The sequence below is a fragment of the Chiloscyllium punctatum genome, chromosome 22, assembly GCF_047496795.1.
Source record: "Chiloscyllium punctatum isolate Juve2018m chromosome 22, sChiPun1.3, whole genome shotgun sequence".
NCBI classification, from domain to species: Eukaryota; Metazoa; Chordata; class Chondrichthyes; order Orectolobiformes; family Hemiscylliidae; genus Chiloscyllium; species Chiloscyllium punctatum.
This window is the reverse complement of record NC_092760.1, coordinates 56,869,731-56,893,984: the sequence shown is the minus strand read 5'-3', so window position 1 is coordinate 56,893,984 and position 24,254 is coordinate 56,869,731. Positions and strand designations below refer to the sequence as shown.

The 24,254-nt window shown below is 39.9% G+C and overlaps 1 protein-coding gene across 18 annotated transcripts in view; it reads left to right on the top strand.

The window, feature by feature from the left end:
• sox6 (SRY-box transcription factor 6) overlaps nucleotides 1-24,254 on the top strand; it is a 641,917-nt gene that overhangs the window by 505,778 nt on the left and 111,885 nt on the right. For 16 of the 18 annotated variants that reach the window (XM_072592368.1, XM_072592380.1, XM_072592378.1 and 13 more), the window contains one exon: nucleotides 11,698-11,821. In XM_072592368.1, coding sequence (XP_072448469.1) covers nucleotides 11,698-11,821 — 124 coding nt within the window. The remainder of the gene's footprint in view (nucleotides 1-11,697; nucleotides 11,822-24,254) is intronic. The other 2 variants (XM_072592366.1, XM_072592364.1) reach the window with 1 other exon arrangement.

Sequence of the window (24,254 nt, the reverse complement as noted above, 5' to 3'; positions counted from 1 at the left end):
ACCTCATTTTGCAGCAGCTTGTGTCCAACTCTAAGTGAATGGGAACCATTCCAGGTGGGTAAGTAGCCAAGTAAACCCTGGGCTATGCCCTTTTGGGGAGCAGTTACCTCATTTGTGTGCTATATCTGGCTGACAGAGTGACCCTCCTGCAGTAAGGGCTGCCCATAGGTGAACCTGCTGGCCTCTTCCACACCCTTGCTAGGGCTTCCTTGAGTGGTCTTGATCCTACTATACCTATCTGTCCTACAGATTCCAATGACAATCCAAGATGAACTGTAGTACAGACAGTTGCCAGTGCTACTACTGGGGCTGGCATTACTAGAGAGATGGTCTCAAATTGGCTAGCAGCTCTCAAAGGACTGGAAGATCTCCCTGAACAGGAACGAGGCCCTAATAGCACCCATGTCCATGCTTGATTGATGGTAAGTAGGATCTTGAGGGCTCACAATGGTGGTGACAGGATTGCCCCTGGCTGTCCAGCCAATGGATCAGTTCAACACTGTGAGAATTAAATTCTAGCCTAAAGTCTTTATTCTCATCTACAAGTTTTAAAGTTTCACCATTTATAGTGCACTATATTTCTGTGTTAGAGCAGCACAATGGAATTCTAAAGAAGGGTTATACCCGAAACATTGACTTCTCCATCTCATGATGCTGCCTGGCTTGATGTGTTCTTCCAGCCTCCTGCCTGTCTGTTTATCCTTTACCATGCCCACTAGGAGCCACCCTGAAGCCTAGAATTATTCTCATTTGGATTTTGGTGCATCTAGATTGTCAATGAAAACATCAAAAAATAATGGACCCAAAATATTAGTGGTTCCCTTAATTATGGAGAAAGCAGTTTTTCTCTCTGTTGTGTTAAGAATTTAGAGCTGTTTAAGAGATCAGTCATGGATTAGCATTTTTTGACAGCAATGATAAAAGCAGAATCTGATGGATTCAATTTAATACCTGTTCCTGAGAGGGAGTCAGGAGTGTTGCGTAGTTGGGTGACAGGGTGCATGATGGAGATGCCTCACCCTCCAATTTAGTCTGAGGCAGGAAGGGTGAATGCTGGCCATCCGACACAGAACTCATGCCTCATCCCACTGCCAATGAGCTCAGCAGTTTTGACGGAGGCCTCATTATCCGGTGTTTACCCGTGATCTTCTAATGGTGCCCCTCATTCAAAGGCACTTTGTGCTTAATCAAGTGATCCAGCATCAGGAAGGTGGGAGGACAGGGCTAGGCCAACAGTAAATCACCCAGCTGCCTTGTTATGAACCTGCCTTCTCCTCTCTTCTACTCTCCAGCTGTCAGTGATTAGCAGATCGGTTGATTGGGGTAGGAGCTAGAAGATGGAAGGGGAGAGATATCACAACTGTCTGGCTATGATCTTGGAGGGTCACTCCCTCTAGGAGACAGCTAGCAACTGCACCTCTGACCTCACAGCCATTATAAGTAAGGGGTGGTCACTTGTAGAATCCATCAAATCCCCCCCAGCCCCAGTCTGCCACAACACTTCACCCTCAAACAGTCTCCTTAACTGTGGGCCACTATGCATTATGACTGAAAATCCCAGTCAGCATAGGAGTGAGACCTCAAATTATTAATTATTGTCTTCAATTGGTTGCCTACAGCATTCCTGATGAAGGCTCATGCCCAAAATGTCAATTCTCCTGCTCTTCCTGCTGTCTGACCTGCTGTCCTTTTCCAGCACCACACTCTCGACTGCCCACATCATTCTGCATAATTTTAAAATCCCAGCCCAAAACTTAACATTCAGCATTAGTGCTATAAATAACAGCATAATATTTCTATGTCGAGAAATATAAATATTAAATCCTGAGGGGACTTGACTGGATAGATAATGAAAGGATGTTTCCTCAGGGGTTGGGAGTCTTTGGAATTCCCTTCCTCAAAAAGTAGAGGATGTAGAATCTTTAAATATTTTTAAGGTAGAAGTAGGTAGATTCTGGATTACCAATGGTGTGAAAGATTATTGGGGATACCCAGAAATGTAGAGTTGATGTTAACATCAGATCAGCCATGATTCTTATTGAATGAGGAGCTAGCTTGAAAGGCTGAGTGGGCCTACTCTTGTTACTTGTTTGTATGTTCCCACCTCTACTAAACCATTTGTATTGATGTAACATGTTAAACAATTATAAAATGCTTCAGTGCAATACATAGGACTGTTATAAATCAAAATTTGACACTGAGCCACATTTGGCAATGTTAGCACAGATGGCCAAATGCTTGATCACAGAGGTAGGTTTTAAAGAGTGTCTTATAGAAGGAAAGTGAGGCACTGAAGTTTAGTGAAGAAACTCTAGACAAAAGACCCTAGGCGACTGTAGGCGCAGTCATAAAAGGTGGAGCAATTACAATCAAATATGAACAAGAGGTAGAGGAACACAGGGGTCTCAGATATAAACATAGAGCCGTTTTGACTGGGAGCCAATGTAGGTCAGCATGAATTATCTGTGGATAAGTGAGGATGCTGCCAACAAAATTTTAGATGAATTCAGATCAAGAAGCATGAGGAAGGTTTGTCTTTGTCCAAGTCACAAAGGATGTAATTTGTGACTTTGATAAGAACAATTTCTGTTTCTCTTTCTAACAGCAATGGCTGTTAGCTTTTCAAATCTATTTCCAATTCTTTCCCTTTATCCTGTATCTGTTTAAACTCTTCTTCACATACTTATCAAATTCCCTTTGAGAGAAGGTTATGGTGTGTGCTTCAGTAACCATTTGTGTTAGAGCATTCCATGTTCTAACAAAGCTTTGTGTGAAAAACAATCTTCTGAGTTGTCCCTTGGTACTTCTGGTGCTAAAGCTAAAACTGAGCTCAGAATTATTCCTGATTCCTGATTTACTGACCAGTAGAAACAACATTTCATGGTTTACTCTCCCAAAACATTTAGTACTTTTGTAAACTTTTATTAAATTCTCCTATCTTCTGTTAAAGTGAAATGAAATGCAAATTGTGTGTGGTTCTTCACAACTCTAACCTTTCGTTATGACATAATTCCGGTTAATCTTTTCTGTTCTATTTCCGTAACATTAGTATTTCTTCTTTTAAGTAGGTAACCACAATTGTACACAACTGTGACCTAAACAATTTATTTTTCAGATTCAAATTCATTTCTCTGTTTTAATATTTATATACAATATATATGATATACATAATATATCTATATTTGAAACCAAGAATTGCCTTTGACTCTTCTTACTTTTGTTCTGTTTAAAGATTTTTCAGTTCCCCCATTTATTTCCATTGTTGTTCTTTCCCCAAAATGTACATTTCACTTATTTTCATTGAAATTTTCAAAACTGCTGATATTCTTTTGAAAACCTCTACATGCATTACTCCAAACACCCACGACACACAAATTTACTATTCTTCTAAATTTGTATCATTTGAAAAAGAGAATGACTTGCGCTTATGTGGTCACTTATATGGTCACTAGATATTTCAAAGTACTTTGCAGCCATTGGGATACATTTTACTATGTTAAAATTCAGGAAACAAACTCAACATGCATTGATATAATGCACCTAGTATTTATAAAGGTAGAAAACAAAATGTACATCCTTGAGGCACGATCCATATTCTGTCAATTTATTAACAATCTCATTCATCCATATCTCTGGCCTTTGCCCTATGCTGTGCTCTATCCAGAGTTTAGATGCCCTTTAATAGCCTGTGTCCCCAATTCTCACAATTCTCTTATGTGACATCTAATCAAACAGTTTCTGAAAATCTGTATATACAGCATTACATTTGCTTTGTCTACACACTGTTTAATTTTACAATTAAATTAGCCAAGCATGACCTGCCCTTTAGAAATCTATCCCACCTGTCCCTGATGATTTCTGTAAGTGCTCTGAATGCATAAGTGTTCTGTATTTTTATAGAAGACAATGAGGCAGACAGATTCTGTATCACATTTTGCTGATATCTTGACTCTGATTACAATTTGATTAGTATGCCATGTACGTATTCAATGCTGCAAATAGGATGAGATAATTTGGGCGGTTGGATTTGTTCCTAATTTGATGATGTAAGTTGTAATGGAAATATAAGTATAACTTAACGTTCCAAACCGTCGCATGTGAAGCTAAACTGCGTCTGCAGTGCACCACATGGTAAGTTTACTGACAGTATTTTCTTTAAGTTTAGGGATGTGTATGGCCTGCCTGATCTGGTATGCTAGAAGAAAAAAAATATTTATTGTTTTTACCAGCAAAACCTCTTGTATTGAACATAAAGTAGTTTGTTGCATGTTGGTAATTAGCTAGTTACGTTGACAATGAAATACAGTGAATTGGCAAATATGAAGAGAACCTTGATTTTTGTTCTTACTTCCCTGTGATCATAAGCAATTCAGTCCACAATTCCATAATGAAAGCATCCTAGTGGGTGCTATTTTTGTTCCAGAACTCAGTATTAACCCTGTTCAGATCCATAGATATCACCCCCAATGCTTTTTCTCCCCTTTATTAATATTACACATTTGTGTATATCATTACATTTACCACTACTGGACAGCACACCACCCATCCTGACTCTTTCTGCCCTATTGTGGACTGTTTTTCTCCTGGAATGAGAGCGAAGCAGGTATTATGATAAATGGAAGTGGGTGGTACAGCTACAACTGTTGGTGCAGATGGGAAAGTGTCCAGTGTGAGTGAGTAGACAGTGCAGAAGGTCTTCAGGCATTATGCTTTTTACTGATATTTCTCTGCAGAATGTGATACGGCAGTACCAGATAAATACTCAAGTTATAAATACAAGTTATACAACACTAGAATCTCATGTATACACAAATGTACATGCCTACTCCCTGCACAGAATCCAGAGATAATAAGACTCTGGTCCGTAGAATACTTCAGCTCTCTAGGACCCCACCCTAAAGTCCCACACTTAAGAGTTGCTCCAAGGTTCTTTCTGACTGAGCGTCTGACTCAGGGTCCACCATTATGCAAATATTACTCCTAGGTTATCAGTCTTCTGAGTCCCTGATTCAGGGCCATTCTCTTTGCAAGTGTGCATTATTTTATGAATTGGTTATAGGTTAGGTTCTCTTGTCTTGTTGTAGCTGTAGCTCTGAACAACATCTCTTTCCAATCCTCCCACTTCCTCCAAACCAAAGGAGTAGCCATGGGCACCCACATGGGCCACAGCTATGCCTGCCTCTTCGTAGGATATGTAGAACAGTCCATCTTCCGCAGCTACCACCCCCCACCTTTTGCTCTGCTACATCGATGACTGTATCGGTGCTGCCTCATGCTCCCACGAGGAGGTTGAATAGTTCATCCACTTTACCAACACCTTCCACCCCGACCTCAAATTTACTTGGACCATCTCAGACTCCTCCCTCCCTTTCCTAGACCTCTCCATTTCTATCTCGGGTGACCGAATCAACATGGACATTTACTATAAACCGACTGACTCCCACAGCTACCTAGATTGCACCTCCTCCCACCCTGCCCCCTGTAAAAACGCCATCCCATATTCCCAATTCCTTCGTCTCTGCTGTATCTGCTCCCAGGAGGACCAGTTCCAATACCGAACAACCCAGATGGCCTCGTTCTTCAAAGACCGCAATTTTCCCCCAGACGTGATCGACGATGCTCTCCACCGCATCTCCTCCACTTCCCGCTCCTCCACCCTTTAGCCCCACCCCTCCAATCACCACCAGGACAGAACCCCACTGGTCCTCACCTACCACCCCACCAACCTCCATATACATCGTATCATCCGTCGTCATTTCTGCCACCTCCAAACGGACCCCACCACCAGGGATATATTTCCCTCCCCTCCCCTATCAGCATTCCGAAAAGACCACTCCCTCCGTGACTCCCTCATCAGGTCCACACCTCACACCAACCCAACCTCCATTCCTGGCACCTTCCCCTGCAACTGCAAGAAATGCAAAACTTGCGCCCACACCTCTCCCCTCACCTCCCTCCAAGGCCCCAAGGGATCCTTCCATATCCACCACAAATTCACCTGCACCTCCACACACATCATTTACTGCATCCGCTGCACCCGATGTGGCCTCCTCTATATTGGGGGGACAGGCCGCCTACTTGCGGAACGTTTCAGAGAACACCTCTGGGACACCCGGACCAACCAACCTAACCACCCCGTGGCTCAACACTTCAACTTCCCCTCTGACTCCACCAAGGACATGCAGGTCCTTGGTCTCCTCCATCGCCAGACCATAGCAACACGACGGCTGGAGGAAGAGCGCCTCATCTTCCGCCTAGGAACTCTCCAACCACAAGGGATGAACTCAGAATACTCCAGTTTCCTCATTTCCCCTCCCCCCACCTTTTCTCAGTCCCAACCCTCAAACTCAGCACCACTTTCCTAACCTGCAATCTTCTTCCTGACCTCTCCGCCCCCAATCCCCACTCCAGCCTATCACCCTCACCTTATCACCCTCACCTTAACTTCCTTCCGCCTATTGCATTTCCAATGCCCCTCCCCCAAGTCCCTCCTCCCTACCTTTTATCTTAGCCTGCTTGGCACACTTTCCTCATTCTTGAAGAAGGGCTCATGCCCGAAACATCGATTCTCCTGCTTCTTGGAGGCTGCCTGACCTGCTGCGCTTTTCCAGCAACACATTTTCAGCTCTGATCTCCAGCATCTGCAGTCCTCACTTTCTCCTTGTTGTAGCTGTTACTTTGTTTTCTGGTTTCTCTCTGCATGGCAGTTCCTCATGCTGGTCTATTACCTTCAAACTTTTGCTATTCCTACTGCATACTGGTTAATTTGTTCAAACTAGAGCTATATTTTCATACAAGTGCCCTACATGGGGTTAGTGAAGTCCAGGATTGTGTTGGGTGTCAGTGAATGTGGAAAGTATTGCAGGCAGTTGTGAGAGTAGCAGAGCATGAACCTTGGTGAGAGATGTGTTCAGTAGCATTCAGAAAAAGTGAGAGGTATCAGTGGACTTCACCCTGCACGGCGGAGAAGCACCTTGACTTTTTTTCTCCAGTGCTAGGCATTTCTCCAGACAGCCGAGACTCCTTTGACCGATGTGGCAACCTCAAATCAGACTGAAATACTCTGGAGTTGTGGCCCCCATCCCTGGTCCTGTGGAAAGAGGAAGTCTCACCTATACACCACCCCATTCAAGAAGAGCACCAAGCACGTACCCACATAGCAAAGGACTGATTTCCCCAACTCCCAGGCCCTGGACAAATGTCAGGAACTGCACAGGATACTTCCAGACTGACAGTGCTTGTCTGGAGGCACAACAGACTTTGAAACATGGTATGGGTGCAAGGGATGCCACTCGGTTCCAGGGTATTTGCTGAGTGGTGAGTTATTATGCGAATGCATTTAGCAAGATGGGATGGAATTTGGACATGACAGACACCATTAAACGATGGTAGGTATTTAATGAGGTGTGTTTTTAAGGTAGGGTGAAAGAAGTGGCTATACCTTGTAGTGACGAGCCTTCCAATTAAAAAATTAACTCATCTGAAAAATGTAATTTTTAATACTCTGAAGAGGTCTGGGTGTTTGATCTTATTCATCCAAGATCCTAATCTATTTTGCTGCAAGTCCAATTGGCATCATCATTATGGGTTGTTGCTATGATAATCCTCAATATTAACCCTTTCAGACCCATATACGACACAACCTTTCATTTTATTTCTGTTTCAATTCACTTCAAACTCTCGGAAATCCATGAATGCTTCTTGAAGGTTTTATTTCTCACCTTCATTATTTTGCTGCACATGAAGATTTCTTTCTTTCTGAGGTAAAATTGTACATCATGGAGTACCATGATCATTGAATTTGTAGCTAGATTTTTTTTATATAGCACGCCACATCTGTCCAGGTATCTGGCGTGTGCTTCAATTTATTCATGTTGCCCATTCTTCCACCAGAGTCATCACTGTTTTGATTATTTCTCTGCTTTGCTGCTTTTCTGGGAAATTGTAAAGGAACTATCACAACAGGCAATGGATAACGGTTTTAATCCTCCAAAGGAATTACAAAGACTTGCCTTTTGACACCAGAACAATGACAGTGTATAAGGACAAGAATACAGAACACTGGAATTTCCCCTGTCAACTGTTACATGACATGACATCACTGATATTCCGTTTACTTCAATGAAAGTCAATGAAACAGCATGTTATGAGGAGTGTGTAACAGGTGGCTGATATGATACTGCCTATTTTGCATCTTCATCATGTCTACTTTCATCCAGAGAGTGATAGCCTAACAATAAACCTCTTATAATGAAGCATGCCACATTCTCTGACATTGTTGTGTTGTGGCAGTTTCAAATAAGCTACAAAGGGGAATCGTTTCTTGTCAAACATTGTGTGAGGCATTAGGCTAGGGTGCATACTTGGCCACATGTGAGTAAATAAGGACTCTTAGGATTTGGGGTAATTCACCATTCTTTAAAATGACAGAAAATGGAATATATGACACCACCATATAATAACTGCATCACTTTCTTGTATCAAAACAAAAGACAATGCTGTCTTCATTTAGCTTCTCGAAATTTGGGGGAGACACTGGTGTGTTCAGATGTAACTACGTAAATAGGACCTATTTTCCACAGCCAACTGCCCGATGTAATATTACAAACTCTTTTAAAATTAGACTGCTAATAAGAGTTATGAGTGTCTATAAACTCCTTTTGCTTGTATGGATCTTGATTACATCAAAGGAAATGGTTTGGAGGAGTGACAGAGCCTAGTGGGATGCAAAAGCTGGACTATTATGCGCAAAGTCCATGTTGAAGTATCCCAGGTTAATGATTATAATTGCCTTTCATTTTTATTCGTGTTTACTCTCACTTTTCAGTTTGTAACTTCAGCCACTTCACAAATAATGTTAAGTTTAAGGAAAAATATCCAAAGCGTCAGCAGGAACTGGCAGCAATAAGCATAAAGATGATAAGAATCTTTTGGATTCTTGCAACAATTTGATCCTCAGAAGAGAAAGTGGTGCACATTTAATTATTAGATGCTTACAATTGCATTAGATATTTAAAACAGAAAGAGTTTTTCCTTTTCTAAGGTTAAAGACTGATATTAAAGTGCTGCTTTAATGAAGCTACTGCATGACACAAATGATTAAAACCATTGCTGATACTGCTGCTCTCTATTTAGGCACACACTGGTTCAAGTTCTAGAGTGGATCAGTACTTGAGTGGTATACCTGAATCAATATTATGCAATGAATAGCACCATTCTTGACATTGATATAATGCAGTCGGTACTTGGAATAACAGTAATTTAGCTTTGGTTGGGCTGTCATTCATTATTGATCTTCTTTTAAATATCATCGCATATGTAGTCAACTAAATTCTATCCTTGATATAAGAGTACTAATTGAAAGTCTAGTTCAAGATTAGATTGGGTGCGTATGTAGCAAAAATGCAAAGACTTTGCTTGTGATACTGTGTTTGCTACTCATCGGTATTTGTGATGGTTTAGCTGCCCCTGTTAACACTACATTTTAAAGCAAGGCTGTATTCCATCATGGACAATATTCCTGTAATACAGACAACCCCAAATTGTTAGAACGCTTCTCAGTTTGTGGTGAGTTTTAGGAAAGAAGACTATAAGAAAAGATGCCAGAACACCAGATGCTATACAGGACACTTCAGTGAATTAACTCCTAGATCCTCTCTCACCACCCACAGTGTTTGGCTTCTTCAGATAATTACTCTTGGCAAAGGGATGTAGAAGATATGTCACAGCCAGAACTCGGATAGATATGATAAACATCACCAGATAAATAATGAGTGGGGTTGTGGTCAGGCTTGCTGGTGGAGATCTTTATCCTGTCTTTGTGATGGCCCTGATATCCTCTGTTTATAACATCTGTGGTATGTATTTAACTAATAATAATAAATTCTAATAAGTATTTTTATAGTCCAAAAAAAAGTTGAGGCTGCTTTCAAATCTTGCTTTGTCATACCTCTGGAAAGATAACTTTTATTGCCTTCAGACTCTACAAAGGAGGAGGAATGGCAAGTAACTAAGAAGGAAAAGGAAGAGGAGCTGCAGGCTGGCCATGTCTATGGAAGCATCACCTTCATGTCAATCTCATTATTTCACTGACATGCATGTTCATGAAGGCTCATTGAACTCTGAAATATGTTCCGGTACACGACCCAAGTATGAATTTTCCAAAGGTTGGAACATGTTGTGTTGCCTATGGTTGTATTGTAAATCTGAATGCTATCTACTGAGGCTAGCAGAGAGCATATTCCGCAGACCAGTGGCAATCTTGTTACTGGTCCATTTAAATGACAATTACTGGAAAGACATTTGTACTGCATATTGACAAGGATCTGATAACTTTAATAAATTTAAATGTATGTGCACAATCTGTGACATGTATTTGAGGCAGCAAATTGTACACCAACAAAAATCTATGTGGGATTAATTATTTACTTGTGCATTATATTGTACATAACCTTAATGACATATAACATTGTATTTAAAGCACATATGTGTGTGCGCAACTGTAAAGAATGCAATATTGGCCATGTCCATTGATTTAACAGCCACAAGAAATAAGTTTGGATAAATGGTGATTTTACCTTGGAATTGGATTTGACTTATTCCTGAACTTGTGACATATCTATTAGTCATTCTCACAATCTCTTATTATTCTGGACATTCCAACTTAGATTGTGCTAAATTGGATGTGCTGTTAAACCCTAGTGAAGATCTGAAGCTAAGTAAACTAACAACAAAACACATCTGATCCCAAAAACAGAGGTGGGGAGCTAGGGAGAAAAGCGGAGGAGCCACATGTTGTTGCCACATGTAATACTGAACTATATAGGCTAGGAAGGACCAAAGTTCATTATTCAATTATGCTGAGCTAATTTTTCACACCCAAAAATGCAGTGTAAGGTTTAATCTAAGGCTAATGGATGGAGGTGGGGGAGGGGAAGAAGCAATCTGGGATGTTGTTCCTGATTGCTATTCTTGTTGGGAATGATAGAAATCGGGCTTGACTGTGAAACTTTCCATGACTGAATATCCTTTTGATGACTCTTCATCGTCTATCACCACCCACGAAAGAAAATGGTACTTGAGGAAGGTACAGGGAGCAGTTGATGCCCATGGACCCATACTCCAGCATGAAACAATATCTCAGCAATAGAAGGGAGAAAAAGACCCATCAACTTGAATATATTTGTGACCTGTGGCAGCCATTTGATTGACTGTGTCTTTATCATGGCTTGACATGTTGCGATCCATTTGTCTGTTTCTCAGTACACTTGTACCAGCAGAAATCAGTCCGTCAAACTGTGAATGGTTTTTAAACTCACCAGGAAAAGACATGCTGCATAAATGCACAATCCCCAGTGAACATGCAGTGTGCTAACAGGGAGCTAGGATTTTAATAGTTTATGAAACGCTGTCTATTCTGTGTTTGCACAGAGGTGCTCTGACGAATGAAAATATGGGAAATTTTACCTCAAGAAATAGAAGGCAAAACGCTTTCAACAAGAATCCTCAATTCCTGACACAGAAGGGAAAACAATGTAGCCTGAGGGCCTTTGATGTGATGATGTGAAATTGGTAGAGATTAATAGGTTAAGGGAGACCATTGTGGGAGTGTGTGTACACACGTACACTATCAGTACTATATAATCCTTGTCAAAATGCATTTGTTCTGTGTGTGATCAGAGCTCTTGTTGTCTTTAGCAGGTTCAGGGTCACATGCCTCCACTCATGATCCCAATTTTTCCACACGACCAACGGACATTGGCAGCGGCTGCTGCAGCTCAGCAGGGATTCCTCTTCCCCCCAGGGATAACATACAAACCAGGTAGGCTTTTTAACCACAAATTCCTTAATTGCATTGAAAGAAAAGCATTTTTATTGAGTACTTATTTATAATATTGCGTAATGTGTTGGTGGCTTATCTTGCATAGGAAATTGTTTTAAGATAGATCTTCAACACAGTACACTTTTTTACATGTTTTATTTTCCCGTCTTATTCCTTATCTCTCTTTTCCTAAAAAAGGCACATCATCCAGTTATACTGTTCTGGTGACATTTCCTTATCTGTGACCTTATGCCATCAGTGATGTCAGGCGATATGAGTGACTGAACTATCAGTCAAATTTCTAATGAACCCCTTTCTCATTAAACTTGGCTGCTTGGTCCTTTTAGGGGTCTGCTGGAATTGCAGTGCAAGATCTTTGAATTAAAGCTGTCACCGGGACATGTCCGGTCTTGACTCATGTTTCAAATTTCCAAAGTGTCCATTGGAGTCAGAATGTGGCCCAAAAGTGGCACCCTACGTCAATTGGCATGTGAACGAAGGGGGAAAATTCTCAGGCCAGGGCTTTCCTTGACAACCCTGTACACCTGTGAAAATGCCGAGTAGCCAGTACATTGAGAGTTGCATGGGGTACTCGCCTTACAGCCAGTTTTAGTTGGGAAACAGCTTGTTTCTTTAACTTGACATGCATAAATAGAACTGCACTTCCATGCTTACAGTCTTCAATATATAAGTCTCCAGGACTGGATGTGGTGCATTCCAGGATGCTTAGAAACGTAGGGGGGAGATTGTGGAGGTAATAGCTTTAATCTTCCAATCCTCCTCAATTAGAGGGTGGTGACAGAATATAGGATGATTGGAAAGCTTATGGATACAAAGGATATAACTATAGACCCAACAACTACAGGCAAAACTGTCTAACCTGAATGGTAGGAAGGATTTTAGGTATTAATAGTCTAAGACAAAATTCCCAATCACTTTAACAAGTGTGAATTAATTAGGGAAAACCAGCATGGATTTGTTAAAGGCAAACTGTGATTAATTGGATTGCATGTTTTTGATGAGATAACAAAGCTGGTGATGACAGTAATATTGTTGTATATGGACATATAAAAGATGTTTGATAAATTGCCAACAACATTGAAGTCTGGGGTTGAGTGACAGAAATCACAGAGTGCTGCTTAGTGGTTGTTTCTCAAACTGAAGGAAGTATGACATGTACCTCCATAAGCATTTATCCAAGACCTATCTGCTTTCCTTGATATAGATTGATAACCTAGATTTGGGTGTGCAATGCACAAATTCAGAAATTGCAGATTAGACTAAAAGTAGAAGTTTTGTAAACTGTGAGGTGAATATTGATAAACTTCAAAAGAGCATAGGCAGGCTGGTGGAATGGTGGACACATAACAGGTGAATTTTTAAATAGAAAACTGTAAATTGTACATTTCAGTTGGAAGATCAAGGTGAGACTGAGAAATGAGAGAGATAATTCTAAAGGAAATGGAGAAAGAGTCAGGAGAAAGTAAATGTGTACAAATCATTGAAAGTGGGAGGGCAGACTGAGAACCTGGATAAAAGACCACATGGGATTTTGAGTTTTCTAAATACAGGCATAGAGTGCAAAAGCAAACAATAAATGGTAAACCTTTATCATATTGTAGTTTAGCCAAAACTGGAGTATTCTGTTCAATTCTGGGCATTGCATTTAGACCCTGTGAACCGCCAGTCAGTTCTGTTTGCCAGTGCAAAAATACCCTTAATAATTTATGGGAATTTATTAAAACTATAAATATTTAGCTACTCTTTTCAATACTATATGTAGTAAATTTATGCACATTCCATTTTAAAATTAAATGTCATAAGTAAATTATGAATTCATGCCAGTACAAAAGTATAGAGATTTTCATATTATGAATATTAACACTACATTACAAAATGTTTATTTGAAATATTCTAATGCTTGTTATGAAATTATCACAAATATTTTTTGGGTAACCAATACTTGGTTCAATATTAATCAAATAAAATGAACAGTAACACAAATGTTATTTATATAGCTATATTTCTCTTGTTCGTGCTAGGCTCCACATGTGGAAGCTAGCTCAGTTGTGCGGCATTATGTGTGTGACGGAAATGTTTCTGGCTTTTTGTTAATGCAGCCTCAGTTGTGTCAATGTGTGTGCATAATATGCATTTTGACCAGCCTGGAGGACCTTTGTAGGTCTACTGTCGTCCAGAGGCTACAGTTTGAGAATGGCTAATCTATAAGACCACAGTTAGAATAGTGTGTCTAGTTTTGAAATCAACTTTCTTGATGAAAGGGTGGAACAATCATAGTGGAGTAGCCCAGATTTACTAGAATGCAGCTGATATGAGATCATTCAAATAATACTTGTGAAATTAAATAGAGGAGATTGTGGAATTATTTGATAGGGTTGTTTGAAATTATAAAGGATGGAACTAAATGTTTGGAGACTAATGTTTCCAGTGTTTGAGATCCAGAACAGAGGACATAGATTTTCAGAAATTGAAAAATAAAAGCCAAGAAAGATATTCCAATTGTGGAATGTGCCACTAGTGATGACAGTATTTGGAACAAGGATGATGCCAATATTAAATAATCAGTTAGAGACGTGATTGAAGGATAAGAGAATAAAGGATTTTGGATTAAGTTTAACCACCACTCATGTTGAAGATAAGCACCAAAACAAATTGATTGGATGAAATGGTCTGTTCCTGCATTTCAATCTCAATGCAATACAGATCAGAAGGATCCAAAACTAGAGTCCTGTTTTTCACTCAACCAGGCAACACCACACATAATGTTCTTCAGGAGTTTAATCTAGCATTGGCTGTGTTTGGCTGTTTGGTTAAAGGTATTTTGCTGGGTCCTTAGACTCAGCTTGGTATGGATTAGACAAAAAAGCAGGCTGCATCCTGGCTTTCTTTTCTTTACTGCAAGGCTTAAGGAAGGCACCACAAACATGGAAAGTCTTCAGTCTGCCAGACTCGGGGCCTCCATCTAAGTCACCAGAGTCAATATTCTGAATTCCTGCATGCAGCTGACAATGATGTAGTAAGGATCTAGATTATAACAAATACATTCTCAGGTGCTGTACAAAGCTTTGGTCTCCAAATCAGTGCCTCCATAACCGAGGTTTTGTTTCAGCAAAAACTAAGCGCACACCATGAAGCATCAGATATAACCATCGATGTCACCAGTGGTTGATGCTGCAGCAAAACTCTCATTCCTTATGTGCTGTCTAGGTTTGCTATTCATGAAGACTTGGTGCAGGTATACTGAAGGTAGACAAGCAGGAGGCTGGAAGAACGCAGCAAGCCAGGCAGCATCAGGAGGTGGAGAAATCGACATTTTGGGTGTAACCCTTCTTCAGGACTGGGGGTGGGTGTAAGGGGAGCTGCAAATAAAGGGAGTGCTGAAGGCAGGGTGGTGAAGTGGGAATAGGTGAAGACAGGTAGAGGGTACGACGTGGTTGGTCGATGAGAGGAATGAATCTGGTATTTAGCTGGGAGGAGTAGAAGGGAAGCAAGTTTTGCCCATGGTCATATCTGGACAAAGCATGGCATTAAACTGAAAATTAAAATGTTGCTATTGTCGTTAACATCCTGCTGTGCGGTTCAGAATCCTTGGCCTGTTGATTCCAAACCTGTGGAATGCTTCCATGCACAGCACCTGAGGAACATCATGAGAAATCAATGGCAGAAAGAAATTCATATTTCCTCCATCATGCTGGGAGAACCGTCATGGAGAATACCTTCCAGAAAAGTTAACTTAGGTGGACATCCATCTAAGTGATGAATCTCTAAGGATATATTTTATGGGAATCATCTGATAGCAAACAACATCAAGCTGATTCAGAACAAATGATACAAGGGCACCCTAAACAAAAAATCTTAAAACCTTTGCATGGCAGATTGTCTCTTTTAGAAAACTGTTGCAGCTGACCAGCCCACATTGAGGCAAGCTCTGAACCTTGATTCATGAAATTTTAGTCAGTATGCTTTGAGAACCATCCCCACTAAATGCACATGTGACATTCCCAGAGAAAACCAGAGGTGGTGCAACTGCAGAAACAACCTCAAGAACCAATGAAATGAATTGGAGTTATATGGAAATCCATTCTTACCTGCATCAGGTTCTTCAGTTATGAGAGAATCGGACGTACTTGAATAACAAAGAATTACGAGGAAATTTGAGCTGGTGTGCAAATCAAGGCATTCCTTATGAGGAAGGGGAGTATTCATATGGAAAACCTGTGCCTGACTGATGATCTCTGATTCTTTCTGAAAAGTGGATGTGCTTGTGTTTGGGTGAGGATACCGTGAGATGGCACCATATCTAATAGCCAGTTGGTAGTATGTTTCAGGCTACATGTGAACAATGGACACTTGGCTGGTGCTCATGTTGGGAGCACCTTCAGTGGAACTATATCTCATTATTAACAGATATTGGGAAAGTTAAGAAATGAGAAATAACTCGTTAAACCCATATTGTGAAAGCTGTATGGCCTTCATTATTTAGTTCCCACGTCTCAACATGCTTAGACTAAGATTCCCTTCATATTGCAGTGTGCAGCGGGCAGAGAATGTGAATAGAACCACAGCCAGAAAATCTGTACTGTTCTACTCCTGATGCAGTCAGTATTTTGTGATTCCTACAGCATGTTTCGTTCTCCATGACATTTTTTTCCATGTCTTAATAATTTTTTTCTCTGGTTTGGCATGTCATTTGATGTTAAACCACTTTGTGGGTAAACAATTTAAGGATGCAGACACATTATTAATGCAAGAACTTTCAGATTTAAATCATGTGAGTGCCTGTCATAAACTTTTTTTTAACAAGAGTGAATTAAAATCTGAGGATATTAACTAAGTATGAATCAAATATTGGTTTTATTTTATAAAATCTATTGAGAAACCTATGATTCTGAAGTCCCAGTGATATTTATATTCTGGCTCATTCAATGAAGTGATAGTTAATCAAGCATCTTTGTTGTGATGACATATAGCTACAGGAGGTTTGGAACAAGCTCGTGATTGAGAAGACATAAATCTTCCAAATTGAAAATTGAAATATTTCCAATTTGTTTTAAAAGAACAGACTATTCTGCATGTAGCAACGCAACTTGGTGAAGCATAGTGGTTTCGACCAATTAGCACAAACCTTAACTTTTCCTTTTCACTTTCTAACCATCCTCTTTTTGATTATTCTCTTTCTGTTTTCCATCCTTTCCTCCATTCCGCTGATCAAACTTTTATTCACAAGTTCTTTCTTTACATTTTGATTTTTCCATTTTACTTTCAATTAAGATTCTTTTTTTCCTTTTTTATACCATCTGTCTCATTACTGTCTACCTTTTTTAAAAAGAATTATGTAATGCAATGGCATAATTCATCGAACAGAAGTGTACCACTGCTGTCACGGTTAAGAATGCACTGAATTTTTTAGGTTTCAAAAGGGAGCTTACTCTTGTCAAAAACGAATACATTCCATAGTTATAATTCTTTTTCCATGAGATCCCTAATTCACTCATTAATCATTGGCACATTACATTTGATTTAAAAATCCTCTTCAAAAAGCAAAGGGGAAAGTGAGGACAGCAATCTTGAAATTGATTCTTTGTTACATAAGGTGGCTTGCAAATGCTGGGTTTCTGGGCCATAGGCTATGAATGAAGACACGAGCTGCAATGTTCTGGGTGATTCAATGATATTGAAGCTAAAAATGGAAAGGATTAGCACAGCAGACAAGTGAAATCAAGTTTTAAGATTAGAAAGGCACAGATTAAGATTTCAATGGCGGAAGGAAATAGGTAGGGCAGGTGCATCTGAATTTCAGAAGTGAAACTAAATGGCAACTGATTGCATGTTGGGAGGTTCATCAGCGGGATTAAAGTTTACTTAACTCTGGGCTGAACCTGTTATAACTGCTGGCAGGTTAGTGGAATTAGGATTGGCTCAGAATTACTCCTGAAATTCCCCCCCTCCCCCACCTTTACCTTCTTTAAGTACCTTGCCTGGAGTAAATGGAGAACGGAGTCTGAGACCAGCCTTGCATGGGAGATGAGTCATAGCCGGAGATGGAGCTGAGTGAGCTTGGGCCGAGCTGAGACCTGAGCTGCAGCCAAAGTGGCAACAGAGTGAGTGCGGGCTGAGTCCTGAAGCAGAGTTGGGATTAGAGCGAGCCCAGTTTGGCCAGAGGCGACAAGTCCTAGATGGAGGCCAGCGAGTGGAGGCAGTGAAGCCTCATGTGTTGAAGTCTAGCAGGCACAGACTCTGAAAAAAGGACTATAACTTGAGTCCTTTAAAGACACTTGTTATTCCTGTTCTGGACTATTTAAAGTCAATTTGCATGCTAGCCCTTTTTACTATTTCAATTCTGTAACAGCACTTAAAGTATCTGTACCCAAGATGGCACCGAGAGGTGACATTACAAACTTTTCAATGCACTCATTTGAGTGCATGTAGCAATAAAGGCTATTCTATTCTATTCTTTTGGTGCAGTAGTAGTATCCCTATCTATGAACCAGGAGGTCCAATTTCAAATCCAGTGTAATAACATCTCTGGGCAGGTTGATTAGAAACTGTCTTGGAACCACTACTGACTCAGCTGGCCAAGTCCTCAAGGACAGGGCTGTGAGACTGGGTGTAAAATAGTTGGTGAGGGAAGAAACAAGAGATAAATAAAAACTGGACTTCATCCTTACCAATCTACTTGTAACAGAAGTTAGATGTTTAATGAGATTGGAAAAAAAGAGTTTCAGTTTTTATGTCATTAAGCTGGAGGAAATGTTAACTTTATCAACACATAGAAACCAAAACAACCCAAAGGAATAACTTAGCCTATCAGTACCTTGCCTAATTTTGCACTCATTGACTTTAAAGGAGTGTTAAATTTGGGAGGGCAGTGGGGTTGTTTATATCAAAAAAGGCCTGAATCAAATCAATCTGTTCTCCATCAGGCACCTTAGGTTAAAATTATTCTCACCATGTCACTGCCCGAAGCAAATGAGTCTCTTTGTTTATTGTGTGCTGAGGATGTGGTCAAGCCATCAGATGCTTTTCCCGTATTGAAGATACTGATTTGCACTGCTATGCGGCTGGGCTAAGATTAGTAGGTCAATGGCCTGGAAGTACACCTCAAGCCACTAAATGCAGAGATAAAAGTAAAAGTGGGTTTGCTGGAATTTTGTAAAAAGGGAGTAAATGCTGGAAACTAACAGTAAGCCAAATAGCAATTAGGGATGGATTGGCTAACATTTAGATTACCTATTTTAATCAAGCTCTAAATACTAACCTGTTTGTCTCTTGAATGATCTGTTGAGCATTTCCAATTATTATACTAAAGAGCCCTAAAGTGTATGGTAATGAAGTTTCATGAATCTAGACACTAGCGCAGATAACCTATCATTTACATAGGTACATATATTTCCCAAAATACTGTTAGTCAATCTTAAATAAAGGTAAAGGATCAGGAACAAGTGATAAGACACTCTTTGCAACAGTCTATTGTATATCTTGAAAATGCAGGCAATGGTATTGCACGATGAGAGCAGAAGTATGGAAGCCTGTTAGAACATGCTGGTGTTCTACAAACAAATTAAATGGAAATTGTTCCTCACGCAAGCATTCTTAATCCAAACGAACAAATTTGAAACGATTGCTACAGCATGTCCTTTGGCTCCATGCCAAGGATTAACAGAGTCGAAGATAAATTAAAAGCAAGCTAACAATATTTTATAGTAACTATTGGAACAGAGAAAGCAATACATTTTGCAAGAGATTTTGCTGATAAGTGCACTGATCATTACAGAAGCCAAGCCACACAAACCAGTCCTCATCTGTGCTAAAAGAGTTGACATTAGTCAAACTGAGTGAAACCAATGGAGCTGCCTCAATCAATTGAATATTCCAATCGTCTTCTGACCTTCATAAAACAGCAAGGAGTGGCTGAAATGGCCTGTGCTACAGAACTAAGGAGAAATTTAACCAGAATTCCTACCTTAATTGTCATTCAATGACCCATGCCTAAAAAGGATGTGTGAGATGATTTTGAAGGAATGTGATTCTGGTGTGACCACAATGGTCTTGAAAACATAATAGCTTGCCTGCAGTCATAACCAAAGTTTTCAGAATGAAGATGAACATTTAGGTGAGTTCTCAATGGACACTCAACACTTGGAACTATACACTAGCATCTTCAGGAGCAAGGGGAAGAAAGTCCAAGGCAATAAAAGAGCCAAAATAGACTTTTTCTTTTGAAGCATTCTTCTATACTTGAAAGATATTCATGATCCAACACGATCATGTGGAAAACACGAGTGCCTCTCTGTATTGACTGCTTCGAGTTTATGAAGTGTACAGACTAGAAGTTCCTCTTATTTGTCCTTCCCTGACAGTACAATGTGTTCTATCATCTGGTGCAAAATGTAAGTCACAATGTAAAATCACTTGAACACAAACCACAATTTTTCTTAATTGAATTTGCTCCTGGTAACTACCATAACAATTTGTTTTACAATGAACCTTTTTAAATAGAAATAAAAATAACACATTTGAGCAGCTGAGGGAAACATTTCAGCCTCAGGTGAGTTCCAAAACACAAAAGGGTGTGGTATGCAAGGGTTCATCATGAAAGACAAGGCAACAACTGCAGAAATTCAGCTGCTTATAAGTGTAGTACCACCACAGCTGTAAAGTGCTGCTGGAAGGGATTTTCAGATTGAGGTTTTAATGAGTTTGACTAAAAAAAATTCAGTACATGTAAAACTAAGTTCCCCCTATTCTTCCCTGCCTGCCACCACTCACCCCATATTACATCATTGCTGGTATAGTTTTTTGATTTAAAAGAAAATTTGTTCTTTATTAAAAAAAACTGAAGCTAACAAAGCTGACTGACAATTTTGCATTGTTGTCCTATCGTTTAAGTTGTCCTAAGAGAAAAGCTAGTCTTCGAAAGTCCATCTTAATATACTGCAAAGTGGACAGAGCCAGCGAATGTGGTCTATTCGAATTTCCAGAAGGCCTTTGACAAGGTGTCGCAGATGGCTAGATAAAGGGAAGAGCCCATGGTGTTAGGGGCAACGTAATGGCATGGATAGAGGATTGGCTGACTGGCACAAGGCAGACAATAGGGATAAAAAGGTCTTTTTCAGGATGGCAGCTGGTGACTAGTGGAATTCCACAGGGATCCATGTTGGAACCACATTATACATTATCTATCTGGATGAACATAGCAATAAAGATAGGTGTTAGGACAGGCAGTGTTGAGAGAGTGGAGAGGCTACAGAAGGATTTGGACATGCTAGGAGAGTGGGCACAGAAATGGCAGATGGAATACAATGTGGGAAAGTGTGAGGCTCTGCACTTTGGTAGGAAGAATACAGGTGTAGTTTCTAAATGGGAAAAGGCTTCAGAAATCTGAAGCACAAAGGGGCTTGGCGTCCCCACTCAGGATTCTCTAAAGGTTAGCATCAGATTCAGTTGTCAGTTAGGAAGGCAAATCCAATGTTAGCATTCATTTCAAGAGGGCTAGAATACAACAGCAGAGATGCGGCACAGTGGCACAGTGGTTAGCACTGCTGTCTCACAGCGCCAGAGACCTGGGTTCAATTCCCACCTCAGGTGACTGACTGTGTGGAGTTTGCACATTCTCCCAGTGTCTGCGTGGGTTTCCCCCGGGTGCTCCGGTTTCCTACCACAGTCCAAAAATGTGCAGGTTAGGTGAATTGGCCATGCTAAATTGCCCGTAGTGTTAGGTGAAGGAGTTAATATAGGGGAATGGGTCTCGGTGGGTTGTGCTTCAGCGGATCGGTGTGGACTTGTTGGGCCAAAGGGCCTGTTTCCACGCTGTAAGTAATCTAATCTAATCTACTGTACCACAGGACACCAAGATGAGGTAGTATTAGGAAATGCAGCGGAATAGGACTTTGAAAACAGCCAGGAGAGAGATATTTATGAAGCATGTATGTTCTCACAGTGGTGCATCATGGATTGATGAGATACAGATTTGTCTCTGTGTGTATTTGATTCATTGAATCATGAGACATGGAGCTTGATTGAAAATGCATGTGCGACAAAGGCGGTGTCCAACTTGCAGAGGTTTTCACTTTTCCCATTGGCCTTGCATCTTAAAATATTGAATTCCATTTTGCAGTTACAGAATTGAATATTTCACTCTAATGTATATTCACTTATCAATAAAAAAACTCACTATTCAAACTTGATGAAAATTAAATGAAATATTAAACATGGACAGCAGTTCAATGTGCCAGAAGTATTCTTCTGTAATAACTATTGTCCTCTTTAATTGACATTTCATCCTGGTTATTACTTTTCCCCTAAGTTTTTAAGCTGGAGAAGCAAACTCATTCTTCTTTGCTGATATCTATGGTTTGCTATTTGGCAAGACCTTTTCCCCAGTGATAGTGTAGATTGTGCTTTTGGGTAATATTATTGAAATTCCCTCATATTATTGGACAATATTCTTCCATGACACATTGTTTTAAAGCAATGAAACCTTGCTGTTTGCATTGAAACCAGACCAACTGGTAATTTCCAACAAATTCATGACACCAGAATTTGTATTTACACTCATGAATATAATAAAAGTCTATGGCACTTCACAAAAAATATTGTAAAGCAAAGTCTGACACCAAAGTACAAAAGGAGATATTAGAGAAGATTTTTCTAAGTATGCTTCTTTTGTAATTGAGCAATTTAGAGTCATAGAGTCATAGAGATGTACAGCGCGGATGCAGATGTTTTGGTCCAACTCGCCCATGCCGATCAGATATCCCAACCTAATATAGTCCCACTTGCCAGCACCCGGCCCATATCCCTCCAAACACTTCCTATTCATATACTCATCCAGATGCCTTATAAATGTTGCAATTGTACCAGCTTCCACCATTTCCTCCTGCAGCTCATTCCATACATGCACCACCCTCTGCATGAAAAAATTGCCCCTTAGGTCTCTTTTATTTCTTTCCCTTCTCACCCTAAACCTATGTTTAAAGTGGAACAAGCATAGTAAACATTCTTAAACATCACCTGACCCATGCTCCAGTTACTAATACATTTTTGGTTGAGTAAAAAAGATGGTACAGTCCTGAAAACACTTTCATTACCACTGTCAGTCATACAAACATCACAACATATATGAATGAAGCCATTCATTTTGGTCAGTTGTCTTTCGGAAATGATTCATAATAAATTGGTAAGTCAAAATGTGTAGGAGACTTAGTCATCTTTCCAAAAATCCAAGACTTTAAAGATGTCAATGAAGTTCCACCAAGCATCATACTTAGATGGTCACTTCCAACACAAAAGCACAACTAAACAGACTATTAGATTGTTAGTCACATCTCTGTGTGAGAAGTATCTTAGAATCCACTTAATGTCCACTTTTAATGCTGGCTTTTCCCCCCCCAGTTATAATGTTTGATGTTCGTTACAAGTTTGGTTTTGGATCAATGGATGGTTGTTCATTGTCAGTTTGTTTTGATGTTTTCTTTCAGTTGTCAACTCCAATCATTGTCATTCCATATCATTGTCAATTCAAACTTCCACCTCTAATTTGTATATTTTTCTGATTGCAAGTTAACTAGAAAATAGTTTGGAAAGGAGGATATAGCATGTTTTCTTCCCCACAGGATCATTAACTCTTATTTGTCATTGAAAGCTTGTTGTGGTTTGCTGCTTTCACAAGGAAGTGCAGCACCAGAAACCAATGAATTACATGACAAAAATGCTATTCTTCACCTAAATATGCAATGTGCCTATACACGAGGGACACGGTAGTTCATTTCTTAATGTGTTTATGGATAAATCTGCTCTCTGACTTGAAGAGCTCACTTGAAAGGAGCAGACAGAATCTCTGCAGAACAACAGAACTAGCTGTGCTAGCAGCACAAGTTGATACTTATTTCATTTATCTCTTCAATATAGTATTCTGTTGGCTTGAGGTCCTATTATTAATCTGTTTTTATCTTGAAAATGGCTATCAAAACATTGTACTACACATAAAATATATCTTATTTTAAAAAAACAGGGTTTATGAATTTAAAAGCTTGACTGGCATGTATTTATTCTAATGTGTCAGAATTGACAATCATCTTGTGCATTGTTAATAGTTTAGGTTGAGGTTGATTGGCACAATTTAAGGCTGTTTATGAGACTTGCTTCAGTAACTTAGATTATTTTGTATGGATTAAAGTGCGCTGACAAGAGCCTTGTGAGGCAACTAATTTATATGTGTGTATGTAAATCTTTTATTCCTTAGCATGAAAAGAGCAGACCCTTCCTAATTTGTTCTCTTTTTCTCACCAGTTTGCCTACAAACCATCTGTGAACAAAAGTTCCAAGTCTACACGGCATGTTTCTGCCCAGCTGAGGCTTTTGTTTGGGCAGATGTTTGGGCTCAGTGGTGCAAAAGCAGCGGTAGAGGTTC